The 17,006-nt window shown below is 41.5% G+C and overlaps 1 protein-coding gene across 10 annotated transcripts in view; it reads left to right on the plus strand.

Moving 5' to 3' along the window:
- Positions 1–17,006, plus strand: part of CLDN10 (claudin 10) — a 206,593-nt gene that overhangs the window by 111,608 nt on the left and 77,979 nt on the right. For 5 of the 10 annotated variants that reach the window (XM_074021284.1, XM_005586102.5, XM_005586103.5 and 2 more), the window contains exons 2-3: positions 12,071–12,232; positions 12,321–12,402. In XM_074021284.1, the coding sequence (XP_073877385.1) occupies positions 12,071–12,232; positions 12,321–12,402 (244 nt within the window). Of the gene's footprint in view, positions 1–4,609; positions 4,878–5,973; positions 6,109–12,070; positions 12,233–12,320; positions 12,403–17,006 lie in introns of those variants that run through there. The other 5 variants (XM_074021280.1, XM_074021281.1, XM_005586101.5 and 2 more) reach the window with 2 other exon arrangements.

The raw sequence follows: 17,006 nt of genomic DNA on the forward strand, positions 1-17,006 counted from the left end.
ATCACTTGCCCAAAACATATAGATTAACATACTGCCCCGACCTGGGTGGGAGGTTAAATTGATATTCATCAAGTGCTTATGGACAAACACAATGTACCCAACCTGTCTACAAGCCCTGGAAGGTTCTAGCCTCCCAGAGTGAGAGTCATTCCAGGCTCGAAGGGTATTCCTGTTGGGACCCAAACCGTACCCCTCCCCTCAAGGGGCTCAAGAGGAGTCTAGATGATCCTAAGATAATTTAGAATTGGGAATGAGTGTGTTTCAAATGAATGCATGAAAAACAAATCCACAAGGTATATGGCACTGACTTGTAATAGGCCCATAGAAACATTCTGATGGAGTACGACTTCACAGGTTGCCAAATGACAAAATAAGGCAACTGTTCGTATAGTTATAATTTGCAAAAAAAAATTATATTTATATAATTATATTTATATAATTTATATATAAATTATATATTATTTATTTATATATATTATTTATATAATATATATATTATTTATATAATTTATATTTATATAAATATATATATATTATATAAATGATGGTGATGCAATGGTGAGAATAAGTGTTCATTCTGTAACTATTCCTATCACTCTGTAGCTTCCATGCTAAGTAGATTACAAATATCACTGGATTTGCATAAAGCATTAAGATAAATGAAATGTTAGGGAAAATGGAAGGAAAAAGAACACAGATATGCTCTTTTAATATCTTGGTAGCGGCATTAATGTCTTATTTAACACGTTGTAACAATACTTGGCTCCTGGGCAGTTTTTTTTTGTTTTTTTTTTTTTTTAGTTAAAAAAACAACTGCCCAGGAGCCAAGTATCATCGAGAATTCAGTTTCTTCCCACCTGATGAGCAGCACGCCACCTCACTGGGATCTAGGAAGGAGCTAATGTATACTGAAACCAAATGTGATGCTTAGAAAATCCTTGAGCTATTGAAAGGCACACCTGTGTTGCTTGGTGGGTGTACCGAATCTCAAGTGAGGAATTTCTGCAAATCTCCTGTTTAGTTGGCTAAACTGGTTTTCACTCCTATTGAACAACCCCAGGGTGGGGGGATCGTCTATTTCTCCTTAATAACCATAATAAGCCAAAGAAATAATTTTCAATGCTAATTCCAGTGACTTAGACCTCAAAAGTGGACAGGTTCAGCACATGTTTCAGGGCATTATATGTCTTCGGGTCAAATTTATTAATTTATAGATCAGTTAGTAGTTCTCATATTGGAAAAGATCTGCAGCTTTTTGTAAAGACTAAACTATTGTTAACTAAGATGTTACTTTGAATAATTTAGAGGAGGCAACCTTTTTTGATGTATTCACTTTTATATTTAAATTAAGAAGAGTCTGTTATGAAATTTCAGTGAACTGAATCCTAAAGAAAATAAGGAAGCATTTATCAGTCAAAAGTACTCTATAAATCGGTTTGCAGATTAACTGCAAAGGTTATTTGGGAACTGTATAATCTTAAAGCAAAACAAGCCATTTATCCATTACTTCTTCTCAAAAATCTCTATTTGGTCCATTTTTATTTCTGGACATTCTTTTTTTAGATTATATGCTACTCCATAATATCTTTAGAATTCTCCTGACTAAACTAGCTTGAGAAGCATAAGATATAAGACATTCTAAAATAAAAGTGTTTGATTCATTACATAATATTATCTAGATATTAAAGAAAGTTAACATTTTTCATTCTTTGGTCAGGCACTTCACAGTCTCTAATATACAGCTTTCCACAGTAACTATGTAGTACATTCTAGGGAAGAAAAAGAAAAGAGTTTAGGGTTGTCCAGCCTCATAGAAAGGAGAAAGGAAAATTTAAAAAATCCACAGGCATGACGACCCTAGTCTGTTTTAGCTGGCAAAGGAACTAATAGTGCTGCCATTTAAGTCTTAATTTATGGATTGTTTGTGGTGTTTCCAATCCCTTTTAAGTTGAAATTGTGTGTTGCAATCTCTACAGTAATAGAATATTTCTTTTTTCAAAGTTTTCAACAACGAGATTAATATTCTTTCTTCCTGTGATGCATACCACCATGTGTTATGCTAAATTAACTGCTTATACACATATATACAAAGCTCAACCAGTCAGAGCTGTGGTTCTCAGCCTGAGTACACATTAGAAGTTTTGGAAATACTGCTACCATGGCCACCCCCAGAGATTCTGGCTTCACTGGTGTGGCGATGCAGCAGAGAGAGAAGAGTGTTCCAAGTTGGAATTCAGAATTTGTTTCCTCTGGATGCTATGTTGCAACGGTAATCTGGGTTTATGGATTTTTAAAGTATGATAGGTAGAACTACATTATATGTTAAATAAACTTTGAAGACTGGTTTAAAACACCAAACCATTCTTCAAAGTTCTTTCTTTAAAACAAACAATGTGCCTTTGGATCCAAACACAGTGGAATTTATAGCCAACTAGGTGATAAATTAGGAAGTGCTGGAGTCTTATTAAAGGCCACAGCACTACACTTGTTTTGTGTCAAAAGTAAGTCAGGGTTTTGTCTAGTAAAAACAAAGAAATAATCAATTTAGTGAGTACCTACCATGGGCAAGTCACAGTAAACAAAGGGACTATCAAACAAGGCCAGGAAATAAAGTATTAAATTTGTGTAATTTGTAATTTTAGAAAAATCAGTAAGAAATGTTATAGTTAATGGGTTTTTGTGTTTTTCAAATAGTAATTGGATCATAAATAGGCAGATTATTCAGAAAGGAATATGGCATAGAACTAATAGTGGAAATATGCTGGAGGGCAAAAAAAACAGATGATAAAACACTTTTAAAAGGCAAGCCATACAAAAGAATAGAGGATGCTTTGTAGTCATTGCTCAAAGGTGACTGATTTGCATAGCAAGGAGGATGAGAAGGAAGAGGTTAGGAAGATACTTCTCAAACTCGGTTTTTAAGTTTAGCTTACCAGTGAACCTAACATGATACATCAGGACAAGTTGGGGTTCAGAGCAGAACAGTAGGGTAACTGTGTCTGCATCATCACCCTTGTACCCATTCACGAAAGCCGTGGACTGTTAAGCACATAGAAGCCCACCACCTACCAGCCGCTGCACGGCTGCAAGAGTAGGACTTACTTTGTGTTCTCAGAGCACAGATTACAGCATTTGGATAGACATTGAAGACAGACAGATTTGGGCTCAATAGGAAGAAAAGCTTTCTTAAAAGGGCTGTCAAAACATGAAAAAACACAGTAGATATTTTGCCATGCACTGAACTGCAGGTCCTGACGGGTGGAGCATGGGCTAAACATTCTCTCTAGAAATAGACAGGATAATTGTTTTGAGTGTGGAGCGTGTCCTGCTGGTCTCCAGTGGTTCTTCCAATCTAAGTTTGGATGATTCTATGTCCAGCTTCCTCTCTTCTCCAGTCACCTTGTCACCTCTAATTTCACTGGGCACCCATTTGGTTTAAAAAAAAAAAAAGTGAAAGAGGGAAATTAAGAAATTCTTCACATTGAACCAGAGTGTTTCTACCTAAAGATAGTGACACAGAGGGTTAGTACGAGATTCATCACAGCAGACTGATTGATAGGTTTTAGACCTTTCCTTACTTTTGGCAACAAGTGAACCCTGGAAGCTCATACCAAGAGCTGCAAGAACTTTTAAGTGGACAAATAATAACCCCAGTGTCCTTGTTCTCTCATTTATGCCCAGATTTGTGGCTTCAGGAGCCAGAAGTACACCCTGATCGTTATGTTTACTTTTAGACAGCAATGAAGGGATGAAGGAATGAATCAGTTTATATTTCAATTAGGCGTGAGAGGTGGAGGTGGTTTAAAAACCAAAAAAAGTCAAGATGGCAGTTTTGACTGGGATAGCAGCATCCTTTCATAGACCTGGGAGCTGGAATGGACCTACAGGGAAAATGTGTTAAACAAATGCCCTCTGTGTAGTGCATTGGTATGAGTACACCAGCAAGATCAAGATTGTCAGGATGCCCCATCTGCTGCTATCTTGACTTTAGGCCTGTGCCACGCACCTTTTTGCCATGACTTTCCGCATACCACCAGGCCAAAAAGAACTGCAGAGTTTTGAGGGCAAGGCCGGTTTCCAACCCAGAATCTGCACAGTGATCCCTCCTTGACAAGTCAAACAGAGTCACCCAAACAAGCGTGGCACGCAAACCTTTAGAGTTCAGCAAACCGAGGACTGAGTTGCCAAACCGTGTCCTTTCAGGGCACGCAAAAGGCTTTTCCTGCTCTGCTTCTACAAGGTAGTCAGGAAGCCAAGCTATTTGCCTTGGGTAGGGCTGGGTCGGGGTGGTGAGGTGGGGGCGCAGCAGGCTGTCCACACCCGATGCCAGTCTGAACCTGAGCCGCTCCAACAAGCGAGCTCTTCTCCGCGGCCCTTCGGCGCAGGGGAGCGCAGGCCGGCCTTCCTCCCGCACGCGGGCGCTGGCCAGCTGCAGGTGGAGAATCCGGGGGCGACCGCCAGCCTTCTGAGCCCCTCACGGGCCGGGGCGTGGGTGTGCCGGATCGCGGTCGCCCCCTGGCGCCGGGTCCGGTGGGCGGGGCGGTGGGCGGGGACAGTGGACGGAGGCGGAGGCGGGAGGCAGAGCCGCGGGGTTGGGAGTGCGGGGGTCGCGGCGCAGAGTGGGAGCGCGAGAGCGAGCAGGGCTGCAGCGGGCGGCATGGCTAGCACGGCTTCGGAGATCATCGCCTTCATGGTCTCCATCTCGGGCTGGGTACTGGTGTCCTCCACGTTGCCCACCGACTACTGGAAGGTGTCTACCATTGACGGCACGGTCATCACCACCGCCACCTATTGGGCCAACCTGTGGAAGGCGTGCGTTACCGACTCCACGGGCGTCTCCAACTGCAAGGACTTCCCTTCCATGCTGGCGCTGGACGGTCTGCATCCCCGCGGCCCCCGCCCTCGGCCCTCCCTCCTCGATGGCCAGCCCGCTGGGCGCCCTCTGGTCCCCAATACTCCCAGCGGGACCCCCGGACTGGACTCCTCTGAGGCCCGACCCGTCTCTCTCCACAGGGCCTCAGGGAGCCGGGGACGGTCCCTGGTGCCCGTCCTCTCCTGACGGCTGTCTCGCGGGGCGCCTGTTCGAGCCCGGGACCCCGGGAGGGGGGACACGCAGACAGGCCCGGGTTGGTGACTCCCGGGCGTCGGGGGATGGGGGAGCTTTGCCGTCCTGAGAGTCTAGGACGCGGCTGCCCCTCCACCCCCCATATCTTGGGGTCTGCTGGGACCCACAGTTCATGCTGCAGGGACTTGTCTCCTCCACCTCCCCTACGTTCCCCGAAGGCTGGGTTCTGATGTAAACGGTGTCATTGCAAGCCAAATCCGCTTGTCCTGACCTCCCTTGAGCCATTTCGTTGGTTCTTTTAAAAGTAGGCGGGGGTGGGGGGTGCGAGGTTGGAAGGGGGAAAACATATTGCAGGATTTGTTGTTGTTTCCCTTTAAAGAGCTTCTACAAACTTGTCCGCCGAGGCAACACTGCAAACACTTCCTCCGAGTTTTAGGAAAATAATAGCCCTTGCGGTGCCGCAATGAGTCGGCAGTGGGTAGGGAATCTTGGGCCGTGCGAGCGTGGCGCCCGGGAGCTGACCAGTTCTGCATCCGAGTCCCCGGTGCCTGCTGCTGTCCTGGGTTATTCCTTTGTAGAGGTTCACCTGCGTCGCTCCGGTTAGGCCTTATGCTGGTAGCAGCTGGTGGATATTCACACGGAACTCTGGCTCTGTTGCGTTTCAAGACAACAGCCGATGTCAGCCCGGTCCCAGTGATTGCCCAAGTTCTAGGCTCTTTGCTTCCAGGATTTTACAGCAAACGGATCCCGGCAGAAACTTAAGAGGAGTTATTTACATTACGTATTTCTAGATTTCAGGTGTTTCTTTTTCTTTTATTACCGCACTTGCAGTTTTTGTTTACACAGCTGTGTAAATGAAAGAAAATAATTGATTCCTGTAAGATGGGGTTTGCCACGAAAAGCAAACTGTTGCTCAACGTGGTATTTGATGGAACCCTCCGTATAAGGAATACGCATCTAGTTTTAGAAGGGTGGCGCCCGGGTCCGTGTCCTGTTGGGTAAAATAAGCAGCCAGAACAGTGTTTATTCCGCCAGCATTACCGGTGAGTTTTCTGTGGTTTGTAGAGCACGCATCCAGGTAGATAAACAGGCATTCTCTTGTTTCTGTGGTTTATAGTCAGCAATATGTTACTGTCCTCTGAACACTCTTCTGTTGTAATACTCTTCTATTGCTCCCTGAGATCGTGCCAGATAGGTATGCTTCCTTCTGTAGGACAGCCGGGGGGCAAAGGAGAGAAGGAAATAAATGCTCTATGAATATTATTAAGTGCAGAATAATAAAGTTTTCTCTTACATGTCTGCAGTGAGAGTGGAGGTGGTACCAGACCTGTTTGGGGGCAGATCAGGGAGTGAAGAGGAAGTAGGAATAGTTGTCCTGGTTAGCTGGGAGGAGAGCAGAGAGGAGTGACATTCATATGCCATCCAACTTGCAAAATGGTCTTCCTGTGTGCTCATGTGACTAAAAAATGACTTTTAAAAACATAAATGGCATGACACTACCTACTGTTGTACAACACTTTAAAATTAATATATTTTTCCAAGTCAGTAGTTAATAGAAGTGACTGTGTAACCGATGTATGGTATAGTCATTATAAAATGGCTTAGTTAACCATGGATCCATTGTAGGCATTGGACCTTTTCCAACTTTTCTTTGTTGGTGGTGCTTTACTGAAAATCTTTATATTCACCTCTTTGTACATGTGTATATTTCTGTAGACTCCATTCCACTGAGAAATGGTTTTGTAAGAGCAGTAGAATACACGTGCATTTTAATATTCAGTTCATACTGTCAAATTACTTTCCACTGACAGTGTATGAAAGTACCTGCTTCTCCACATTCTCACCACTCTGTTAATCCAGTTTTTGTTGTCGGTTTTTTTGTTGTTGTTGTTGTTGCTTGTTTGTTTGTTTGAGATGGAGTTTTGCTCTTGTTGCCTAGGCTGGAGTGCAATGGCACAATCTCAGCTGACTGCAACCTCCACCTCCCAGGTGCAAGTAATTCTCCTGTCTCAGCCTCCCAACTAGCTGGGATTACAGGCATGTGCCACCATGCCCGGCTAATTTTTTTTGTATTTAGTAGAGACAGGGTTTCACCATGTTAGTCAGGCTGATCGCGAACTCCTGACCTCAGGTCGTCCACCCTCCTTGGCCTCCCAAAGTGCTGGGATTACAGGTGTGTGCCACTACGCGCGGCCATCTTGTTATCACTTTAGTTGGAATTTCCCTTATTGCCATGGTCAAAATCACGGGTTATAAAAGTGGTCAAAACCCATCTTATTATATATTTACTGATCATTTGTTTTTTTCTCTTTTGTGAATTGGCGTCCATATCTTAGGCCCATGGTTCTGTTGTTTCTTTGTGGTTTTGATGATTTGTTCAGTCCTTGATTTGTGATGCAGGTTGCAATTTCACACCATTGTTTGTCTTTTAAATTTGTGGTGCCTTTTCTCATACAGGACTTTGAAATTTGTAATAGAATCATATGTATCAGCCTGTTTTTTGATGACTTTGCCATCTGTGGCTTAAGAGGGCATTTCTTACCGCAAAACAAACTTACTTTTCTGCATCTCTCAGAATAACATTTTGAAGGGTTAAATCACGCAACTGTGTTTTCCTGTGGAGGGGAGTTGATTCCCCCACCTGCAAGTGGAGGCTTCCAGGGTAGGGCCCCTCTGTTCGTCCTCTCTACCTTGCATTCCCAGGGCAGCCGTATCTGGTGGGTGCTGGTCCTGACATTGCCTTTGGAGAAAGTTGCCATGGTGACCTGAGTAGAACAGCCCTGCCCTTAAACCCAGGCATAAGCTCTAGATTGGGAAGACGATCCAGGAAGGGAACGAGAAGGCTCGTGACTCTTGCCTATCTTGTGTTAGGTGGAAGAACTCTTGGAGTCAAATGATGAGGTCATTATTCTGAATTCCTTTTTTTTTTTTTTTGAGACAAAGTTTCACTCTGTCCCCTATGACAGAGTGCTATGCCATGATCTCTGCTCACTGCAACCTCCGCCTCCAGGGTTCAAGTGATTCTCCTGCCTCAGCCTCCTGAGTAGCTGGGATTACGGGCACTCACTGCCACACCTGGCTGATTTTTGTATTTTTAGTAGAGACAGGGTTTCACCATGTTGGCCAGGCTGGTCTTGAACTCCTGACCTCAAGTGATCTGCCCGACTCTGCCTCTCAAAATGCTGGGATTACAGGCGTGAGCCACACGCCCAGCCCTATATTTCTTATATAAAGAATTCTCTGATTCCCCTCCCCTAGGGGTATCATTGCCACTTGTTTTCCTTATAAGGAAAATGAGGCCTAGCAAAGCTCTATGTCTAGATTTAATGTTATGCCATGTTAAGAACCCAGCTCTAATTTCTGCTTAGAATCCACTGTAGTATTATAATATGAAGGGATGCTTTGATGACTTTCATACTACTCAGCAGACACCCATGTCATTCATCCTGTGAAGGAGGTGCTGCTATCCCTGTTTTACAGATGAGAGAACTGAGCCTCAGACAGATTAGGTCCTATAACCAAGGGCATACCTCGGGTAAATAGAAGCACGAGAGGTGAAACTTTAGAGTTCCTGCCCTCCTCATACCACTGTTCTCTCAAAGGATTTGCAGAAGTACACAAAGCTACCAGGAAAATAAAAGCACATTCTTTTTTTCCCCCCTAAAAAAAAAAAAAAAAAAAAAAATGCATCAACTAGCACAGGTGCTATTAGCAAACTGTCTCCACCAAGTGGATGTTTTCGTTTTTTGCTGATTTGCAATTGAAAATAAAGTACACGTAATTTGGAAAACACTTAACTTTTAAGGAACACCTTGAAGGTTTCCTCCAACAGAGTTCATTCATTTAAAGTCGCTGTATTTTACTATTTGAAAATTTCACAGTTGAATGAGCTTGTGATTTCTGTTTATTGTTAACCCATACTCCTTTCAAAGTACCACTTGAACTTCAGCTGAGAATAATTTTCAGCCAGTTTGTTTTTAGTGGATGCCATCTATTTTTGCTAGTGGGAATGCTTGCCATTTCTCCCCGGAGAACTAACTATAAATTATACTTCAGAGAACTTCTAAATAAATATGTTCATGCCTCAGCACCTTAATGTGTTAATTAGCTATTAACAGTGTCAGTAAATTAGACCTGTCAAAAATAATGGCCTCCTTGACTAGGTTTTTACTACCACTTCTCCTGCTGGTGTTACTTGTAAGTTTTGCCCTCAGGAACTGTTAAAAAGCAAGGCTGTAGAGGTCTGCTTTGCAAAAGATGAACTCTGAAAGGGTTTGTTGGAATCATCTTGGCTCTGATCTGTGGGTGCTATAAGGACTGGTAGCCTTAGAACACGGAGAATTTACAAATCTCAGGCTTACGAGCAACTCCATTACATTTATGGTTGGCAGGGGAGTTTATCCCCAGCTCTTTGCTCTCCATTTCAGAAAATCTGGCCAATGATTGTCCTTGTAAATTGCCTTCTTTGTGCATGCGCAAAATTGGCAAGTTATTGCTACTGTTCATGCTGGAGAAAGGTACCTCACTTTCCAAATCCAGGTTCTGGTTGGCACAAAAGAAGGACCTGACCAGATCAGAATCTGCCCTGCCCACTTCTCCTCTCATGCCTGTGTCAAGAGACCAAAGCGGGTCCTGCTGCCAATACCAGGGCTGAGACAGGGAATCTCAGAGTGAGAAACTTGGGACAAATGTTATGAGTGGTGATTACATAAAGTTTAAAGACTACTGTTATTTTCCCTGTCGTATTAAGAATCAAATTGGTTGGCCTGGGATTCTACCCACTGTTTATCATCTGGGAAATGCATTCCGTGTTCTCAATGACCAGATTGTTGAATTTAACCTTTGGTAAATTCCTGACAACTTGCACTTTCTGTTAACAAAGCATGGAAGATAACTAAAGGAAATGCAAATTAGGGTACATGCTAATGTTTCCTGGGAGTATATATAAATAGATGAGTCCCCCATTTTTTGTTTATTTAATGACTGCAGTCAGAGTCAGTTATAACACCTCAAAACCAGAGATTAAAATGAATTTCACAAAAAGAGTGAAACCACACTGTCCGAGTAGCCCTGGTGGCAAGCAATGAACCAGTCTGGGTTGTCCTCGCAGGCTCTCTTGAATCTTGTAAGGGACTGACAGGCTTCCCCTCTCTGTCTTGCCTCTACCTGCTGTCTGGGCTCTGGCTGGGGAACTTGAGGACTGAAGTTTAAAATAGAGCTGGTTCAGCATTTGGCAGTGGAGACCCAAATAGCCCTGCAGCACAATGTTTGCTATGAAAGAAGCCTTCATTATCCTGTTTTCCTAAAAATAAGTTAGTTTTGCTGTTTTTGATAGCCACGGTGTTAGTGAAATTGTTTTTTGTATGGAAATAGTTCACACTACACAATAGAAGGTGACTGTCCTTGCAATCTGCATCTGTGGGAGTCTAAAGTGTTTACAATTAAGTAGAGCAGCTCTTAAAAAACAGGTCCAAGGAATAGGATTAAAACTTCAATTTCATTCTTTTCCAAAGAAACAGACTGGGGCCAGGTGCGGTGGCTCATACCTCTAATCCCAGCATTTTGGGAGGCTGAGGCAAGAGGATCACTTGAAGCCAGGAATTTGAGACTAATCTGGGCATTATAGCGAGACCCTGTCTCTAGAAAAAAAATTAAAAATTAGCCACAGGTGGTGGCAAGCGCCTACGGTTTCAGCTACTCAGAAGGCTAAGGCAGGAGGATCTCTTGAACCCAGGAATTGGAGGCTGCAGTGAGCTATGATGATGCCACTGCACTCCAGCCTGGGTGACAAAAGTAAGATCTTGTCTTAACAAAAAGAAAAGAAAAAGAAGAAACTGAACTGGAGGCCACTAGTATGTACTCCCTAAACTCATGATTATCATGATCTTGGAATTATTATTTATTGTGGCTTTGCTTGAACACCACTAATAAATGACTCGTCATATATTGGCACATGGAGGTTTTTTCCAGTTAAAAAGTTTAATTCCAAATGTAAATCTGATGTAGGTATATATGTTCATTTGCTTAGCAAATATTTACTTACACCCAGTATGTGCTACTATCACTATTTTAGATTGAAATATGGCATTGTTTCAGGCTGAAATGAAAATGACTTATGTGGTAAAAGCTTATTAGTTTAAACCCTGTTAATGTGAAAACCTGGACAAAAGCCACACTAAAGTTTACCCTGTACCGTGGCTGTGCAAATAAAAATACGTGACTAAGAAAAAGAATAGCACAGGAAGGATGAACAAACGAACTCACAGAACATACTTTTTAGGGTACTTTAAAGGCATTCATTTATAGGAGAACAGTTGACTTAATCACTATAAATGACTCTTCTACAAAATAGTGCTTTTAAAAACCCAGTTTTATTATATATGTCCTGAAAATAATAGTACTTCACTAAAATATTCCCTTAGACTCCCCCCCCCATGGTTCATGATGATATTCCAGTTAGTCTCCTATTAATAACCTTCCACTAATATTGGAAGGTTTGACCCTTTGGAGCTCTTTCGGCTGCCCAGTTATAAATCTTATCATTTGATAATGTCAAAATCATTAAAACACATTTTTAAAGTCCAATGAGCGGAGGAGCTACAGAGTTGTGATGGTGGCAGATGATGTTTTTTCACAGTACAAGGCAATGTTATATGGAACTTGTAGTCTGATTTGGGATGGAATCCATGTCTGCTACTTTCTAACTCACCTCTGGTAAGTCACATAACCTTTGTGTGCCTCAGTTTCCTCATCAGTGCATATGGAAATAACACTCAGAGATCTGTCCTGAGGATTCCGCATAAACCGCACTTCACAGTGTGTGACCTAGAATAGGCACTCCCTGTAGATTAACTTGCTTTCCTTTCTTGCTTGTCTTGCCACATGTTTTCACCATTACAGTTATCTTTTTGGAAAACAAACATCCAGAATGACAATGTAAAATGAGGATTTCTCCCTGGACAGCCACATGCTTTATGTAACGTAAATGACCTACTCTAATTGCAGGTTATATCCAGGCATGTAGAGGACTTATGATCGCTGCTGTCAGCCTGGGCTTCTTTGGTTCCATATTTGCACTCTTTGGCATGAAGTGTACCAAAGTCGGAGGCTCCGATAAAGCCAAAGCTAAAATTGCTTGTTTGGCTGGGATTGTCTTCATACTGTCAGGTAAATAGTAACTTTCTTCCAAGCAAGGTAATTGATGATGTGAATGAAATCACACTAACCATAGTGCTTTCCCTCTGATACTTGTTAGGGCTGTGCTCCATGACCGGCTGTTCCCTATATGCAAACAAAATCACGACGGAATTCTTTGATCCTCTCTTTGTTGAGCAAAAGTAAGTACTCCTCTCCGTCTGTTTCCAGCTCACAGGAAATGTATATAAATTAATATTCTCAACCAAGAGACATGAATTTCCTACATGACTTTTGAAAGTAAGACATACTGATAAATGGTAACCGATGACATCATTCAAGATTAATTGTGTTATATGCCACATACACAAAACATACATTTAATTACTTTGCTAGTGTTGCAGTGTCTTGTCTCTAAACAGTTCAAGGCATCAAATTTAGAACTATAAACTTCATCATTGGCTGTACATCATGAAACTGAGGTCAAGTAGAGGAAAAGTGAAAGGTGTCAGATGGGGAGAAAAGAATGAAGCGGCGTGCGAATAGAAAATTAAAAGCTTGTCTTGATTGCTGCCCACTCAAAATGATATTTGCCAGAAGATAGTTTCTGGGTCTTTTAAATCTGCTGTATTAACTACTGTCTTAACAAGCTCCACCTAATAAGCCTGTATAAAGAAACTGTACATGATGCAAGGTTTTTGAAAAATGTTGCAGGAGCACGGCACCTTTACCCAAATGTGGTTGGTCGGTCTTGCAGATGAATGCTTTGGAATTAACAGATCAGTTTGCTTGTTGGTGTTGTTTTTAAACTATAGGATGTTGCTTTTTATAGTTTCCCTAGGCTTATTTCTTTGGATTGGGAAAACCCCAGGGATACCAAATCAGAATTAATATATTAAATATTTTGTCTTGCCTAAGAATATATCTACATCCCTCTTTAGGAAGCCTTACATATATATATGTGTGTGTATTGCTATCAATGAGGCTGGTAATTTTATTTTAGACTTCAGGTCAAATTTTATAGAATTTTTAAGGAGTATATTACTGAAATAGCTGGTCAGCTGGGCTTTACTTTTTTTCTAGTGGTTTTAGGAATCTTCAGGAAATTGATTTTCTAGTTCTGTCTTAAGTGTACCTTATGCATAAATAGTAAATGCTTATATCATGAAATATAATGAAAATAATAGCTAGTGCCTGTTGAGTCCCCACCAGGAGCCAAGCAGAGCACTGCAAATATTATTTTATTATGTTATTTTATTTTATTCTTAAAACAACCTTATAACCTTATTAAGTAGGTGCTCTTGGTACTCTTTCTTTAAATTGAGGAAAGAGGCCAAGTAATGTGTTCAAGGGAACTTGGACCAAACTAGTAAGCTGATTGAACTGTGATTCAAACCAGGCAGTTGAACTTCAGAACACTGGCTCCTAAAATGCATGATTTATAATATTCCACTATTTTGTAATTTTTGTGACAATATTCTATATATACTGTTCATCAACTTTCGTTCTTTTATTTTTAAAGAGATAGGGCCTCTTTCTGTCACTCAGGCTGGAGTGTGGTGGTGTGATCATAGTTCACTGCAGCCTTGTGCTCCTGCGCTCAAGTGATCCTCCCACCTCAGCCTCCCGAGTAGCTGGGACATGTATGTGCCACCACAGCCGGAAATTTTTTTTTTTTTTTTGAGATGGAGTTATTGCTCTTGTTGCCCAAGCTGGAGTGCAGTGGTGCGATCTCGGCTCACTGCAACCTCCATCTTCCGAGGTCAAGCGATTCTCTTGCCTCAGCCTCCTCAGTAGCTGAGATTACAGGCACGCACCACCACGCCCAGCTAATTTTTTTGTATTTTTAGTAGGGACAGGGCTTCGCCATGTTGGCCAGGCTGGTCTCGAACTCCTGACCTCAGGTGATCTGCCTGCCTCGGCCTCCCAGAATGCTGGGATTACAGGCATGAGGCACTGCGCCCGGCCCCGGATAATTTTTCCATGTTTTAATGGAGACAGGTCTTGCTATGTTGCACAGGGTTGTCTCCAGCTCTCGATCTTCAATGATCCTCCTGCCTCAGCCTCCCAAAGTACTGGGATTACAGATATGAGCAGCCATGCCCAGCCTTTTCTAGACATTTAAAAATCGTTTTTATTCAGAAATTTTATTAAATGGGAAACAAAAACAAATGTTTTAGACCCTAATATAACTTTTTTATCCCTTGCCTATGATACAAAAACATATTCTGATTTATTAATTTTCTCCTGACTTATCTTTCAAATGAGATTTGCACAGATGTACATGGCTGCAAATGTTGAAATGAAAACCGAGGCTGTATTTCTGAAGCTTAGAAATATTTTAATATTTAAATGAAATAATTGTATTTAAATGATACATTTTTATTTTAGGGTTTGATATCATAAATATGCAACAAACCTGTGTTTCTCATGGTTTATTTTATTAAACACATTGCTCACTCTTCTACATTATCTTTCCTGTATTACTGGTTTTATTTTCCTGACAATTATTAAGGATATCTTTGTCTAAATCTTAACAATCATTGGAATCTTTCCTCAAATAGTCAAGGCTAATTTGTGTACAAACAATAACTTAAGCCTATCTTTGTGTGACTGTTTTCTGTGCTTGCTATAGCTCAGTCACCTAACTCAGTGTAGTGCCATTGGAATTTCTTACTCTCTTTTCAGATTTTGATTAAACTCAGTTCAGTAATGAGGTGCTGTGAGAGGTTTTCCTCTTTTTCAACCTCTTAGTGCTACATTGAGCTATTCCACCGTCATTAGCTTCTCGGAATTTCTCTTTCCATCTCTGCCTACTCTCTCTCTCTCTCTCTCTCTCTCTCTCTCTCTGTCTGTATTCTCGTCTGTAAAACAAAGATAATAATAATACCCCTCTCACGAAATTGCTGTGAGAGTTAGGAGATATATATATATGTATATATATGATTGGCACAGAGCAAACACCTTGTATTAGCTTTTATTGTGTTATATTAACTATTAAGAAGATTGTTTTTTAATTCTGTATAGTATGTAAGATGTGGCTTATCTTCATAGATGCCTTTATTAGCTCTTTTCTGAGGTGGCTTAAATATATAACACCTACAATTCGCCCATTTACCTAATGTAAGTAAAAGCACAAGAATCAGGGGTCATGAAAAACAGCACTGCTTATCCATTGGTAATATTTACAAATAACAGGCCCTTTGCATCAAGGTCTACAGAAAATATAGACTATAAAAAACCTGATATTGAGAATGAGTTGACTCCTTGAGATTGGGGCTTTCTCTCCTTCATCTCTGTTTTCCCTGCAGTGACTTTCACAAAGAAAGGTCCTCCATGATTTCAACAAAATCCAGCTGGATCAAGGAATTATCAAGGCCTGAGAATTGTAGATATCATCAGATTCTAATTACCTACAATGATAGAAAAGAGGCATAAAAATGACACGACACCCACAAGAACTCACACCTCATTTAAACAAAACATACTTGTATAAAAACTAATAAATTAACATGACTTCATTTGGTTTCCCTTTATCAATACCTTCTAGTAGAGGGGATAAAAACTGGGAAGATGAATAAGCTGTAAATTGGCTACCAGCACAAAATGAACCGATTTCCTAGATCTGAAATATCAGCTTTAAAGCAATATTTTATTTCGGCTTATTCTAGGGATAGCACTTCTTTGGCTAGCATTTGCTGGAATTTGATAATTGATGCTTCTGGTTTTCTTTGTACGTGAACTTAGAGAGGAATACGTTGTAGAATCAAAGCTTGTGGCAGGGCCAGCCCTAGATGAGCTGGGATGTGAAGGATGCCACTATAGGAATGTTCTGACTATGTCTTTGGTGTCTTAATCAGCTGGCATGAGAATTAAGTTCCTTGAGGTCAGAAAACGTCTATACAACTCTATCTTCTTTGCCTAGCACAGTACCTAGAAGTGAAATTCTTGTCTGTAGACCTAGTCCTTTCAGAATTAGCAGAGATAATTGTTGTCTCAGTGGATAGAGGGAGCCTTCCAGAGGATGGAGCAAGAAAGCTCTCTTCTTCCCATTATTATCTTACATGAATCTTACAAAAACTAGCTGCCACTAAATACCATGTCTCCCTGCAGGTGCATGTGTGTTTGGGCCCTTAGGAAGCGCAGTGAGAGACAGCTACTTGCCACATGTTCTCATTTACATTTCTGGTGAGCAAATACTTGCTCTCCAATACCCAAACCCTAACACTTTGGAAAACAGTTTAGATCTCAGAGCACGGTTTTGTTGTTCTTTTTTTTGCTGCTGCTGCTGTTTTTCCTTCGGATTTGTATGCTGTGTTCATTGGATCTTCTTTGTAGATTTCCAGGACAACTCTATATAAGGCACATCTTGCTTGCCCAAGTTAGGAAAACACAACTAAGCTCATGAACCAAGTTCCCGCTACATTCCTGCTATATGCAAGGAACTCAGCTGGGAGCTTTGTTGATGAGAAAAAAATGAGTGGCTTCTTGCATGGCATTGGAGTAAAGATTGCAGCAGGCACACAACAGGCGGTATTGCACTTTATGTTCAGTGGCTAGTTCCTCTAAAAGCCCTTCCTTTTCCACCACATATTTGGGAAGATTTTTCTTCCAACCTACAATCATTTGACAGAACTGCAATCTGTAAAGAGGTTCATCGTGTTCTGCTATTTCCCCATTTTTCCCTTTTGTTTTGCTTTCTTTCATTCGAGCTATGACTATGTTCTGTGACTCCAGCATGAGCTCTTGCAGAGCCTTGAAAACTGTTTTTCAACTCTTCCCTTTAGGCTGTGTCAAACTAACTTCC

Source organism: Macaca fascicularis, chromosome 17, assembly GCF_037993035.2.
Source record: "Macaca fascicularis isolate 582-1 chromosome 17, T2T-MFA8v1.1".
Taxonomy (NCBI): Eukaryota; Metazoa; Chordata; class Mammalia; order Primates; family Cercopithecidae; genus Macaca; species Macaca fascicularis.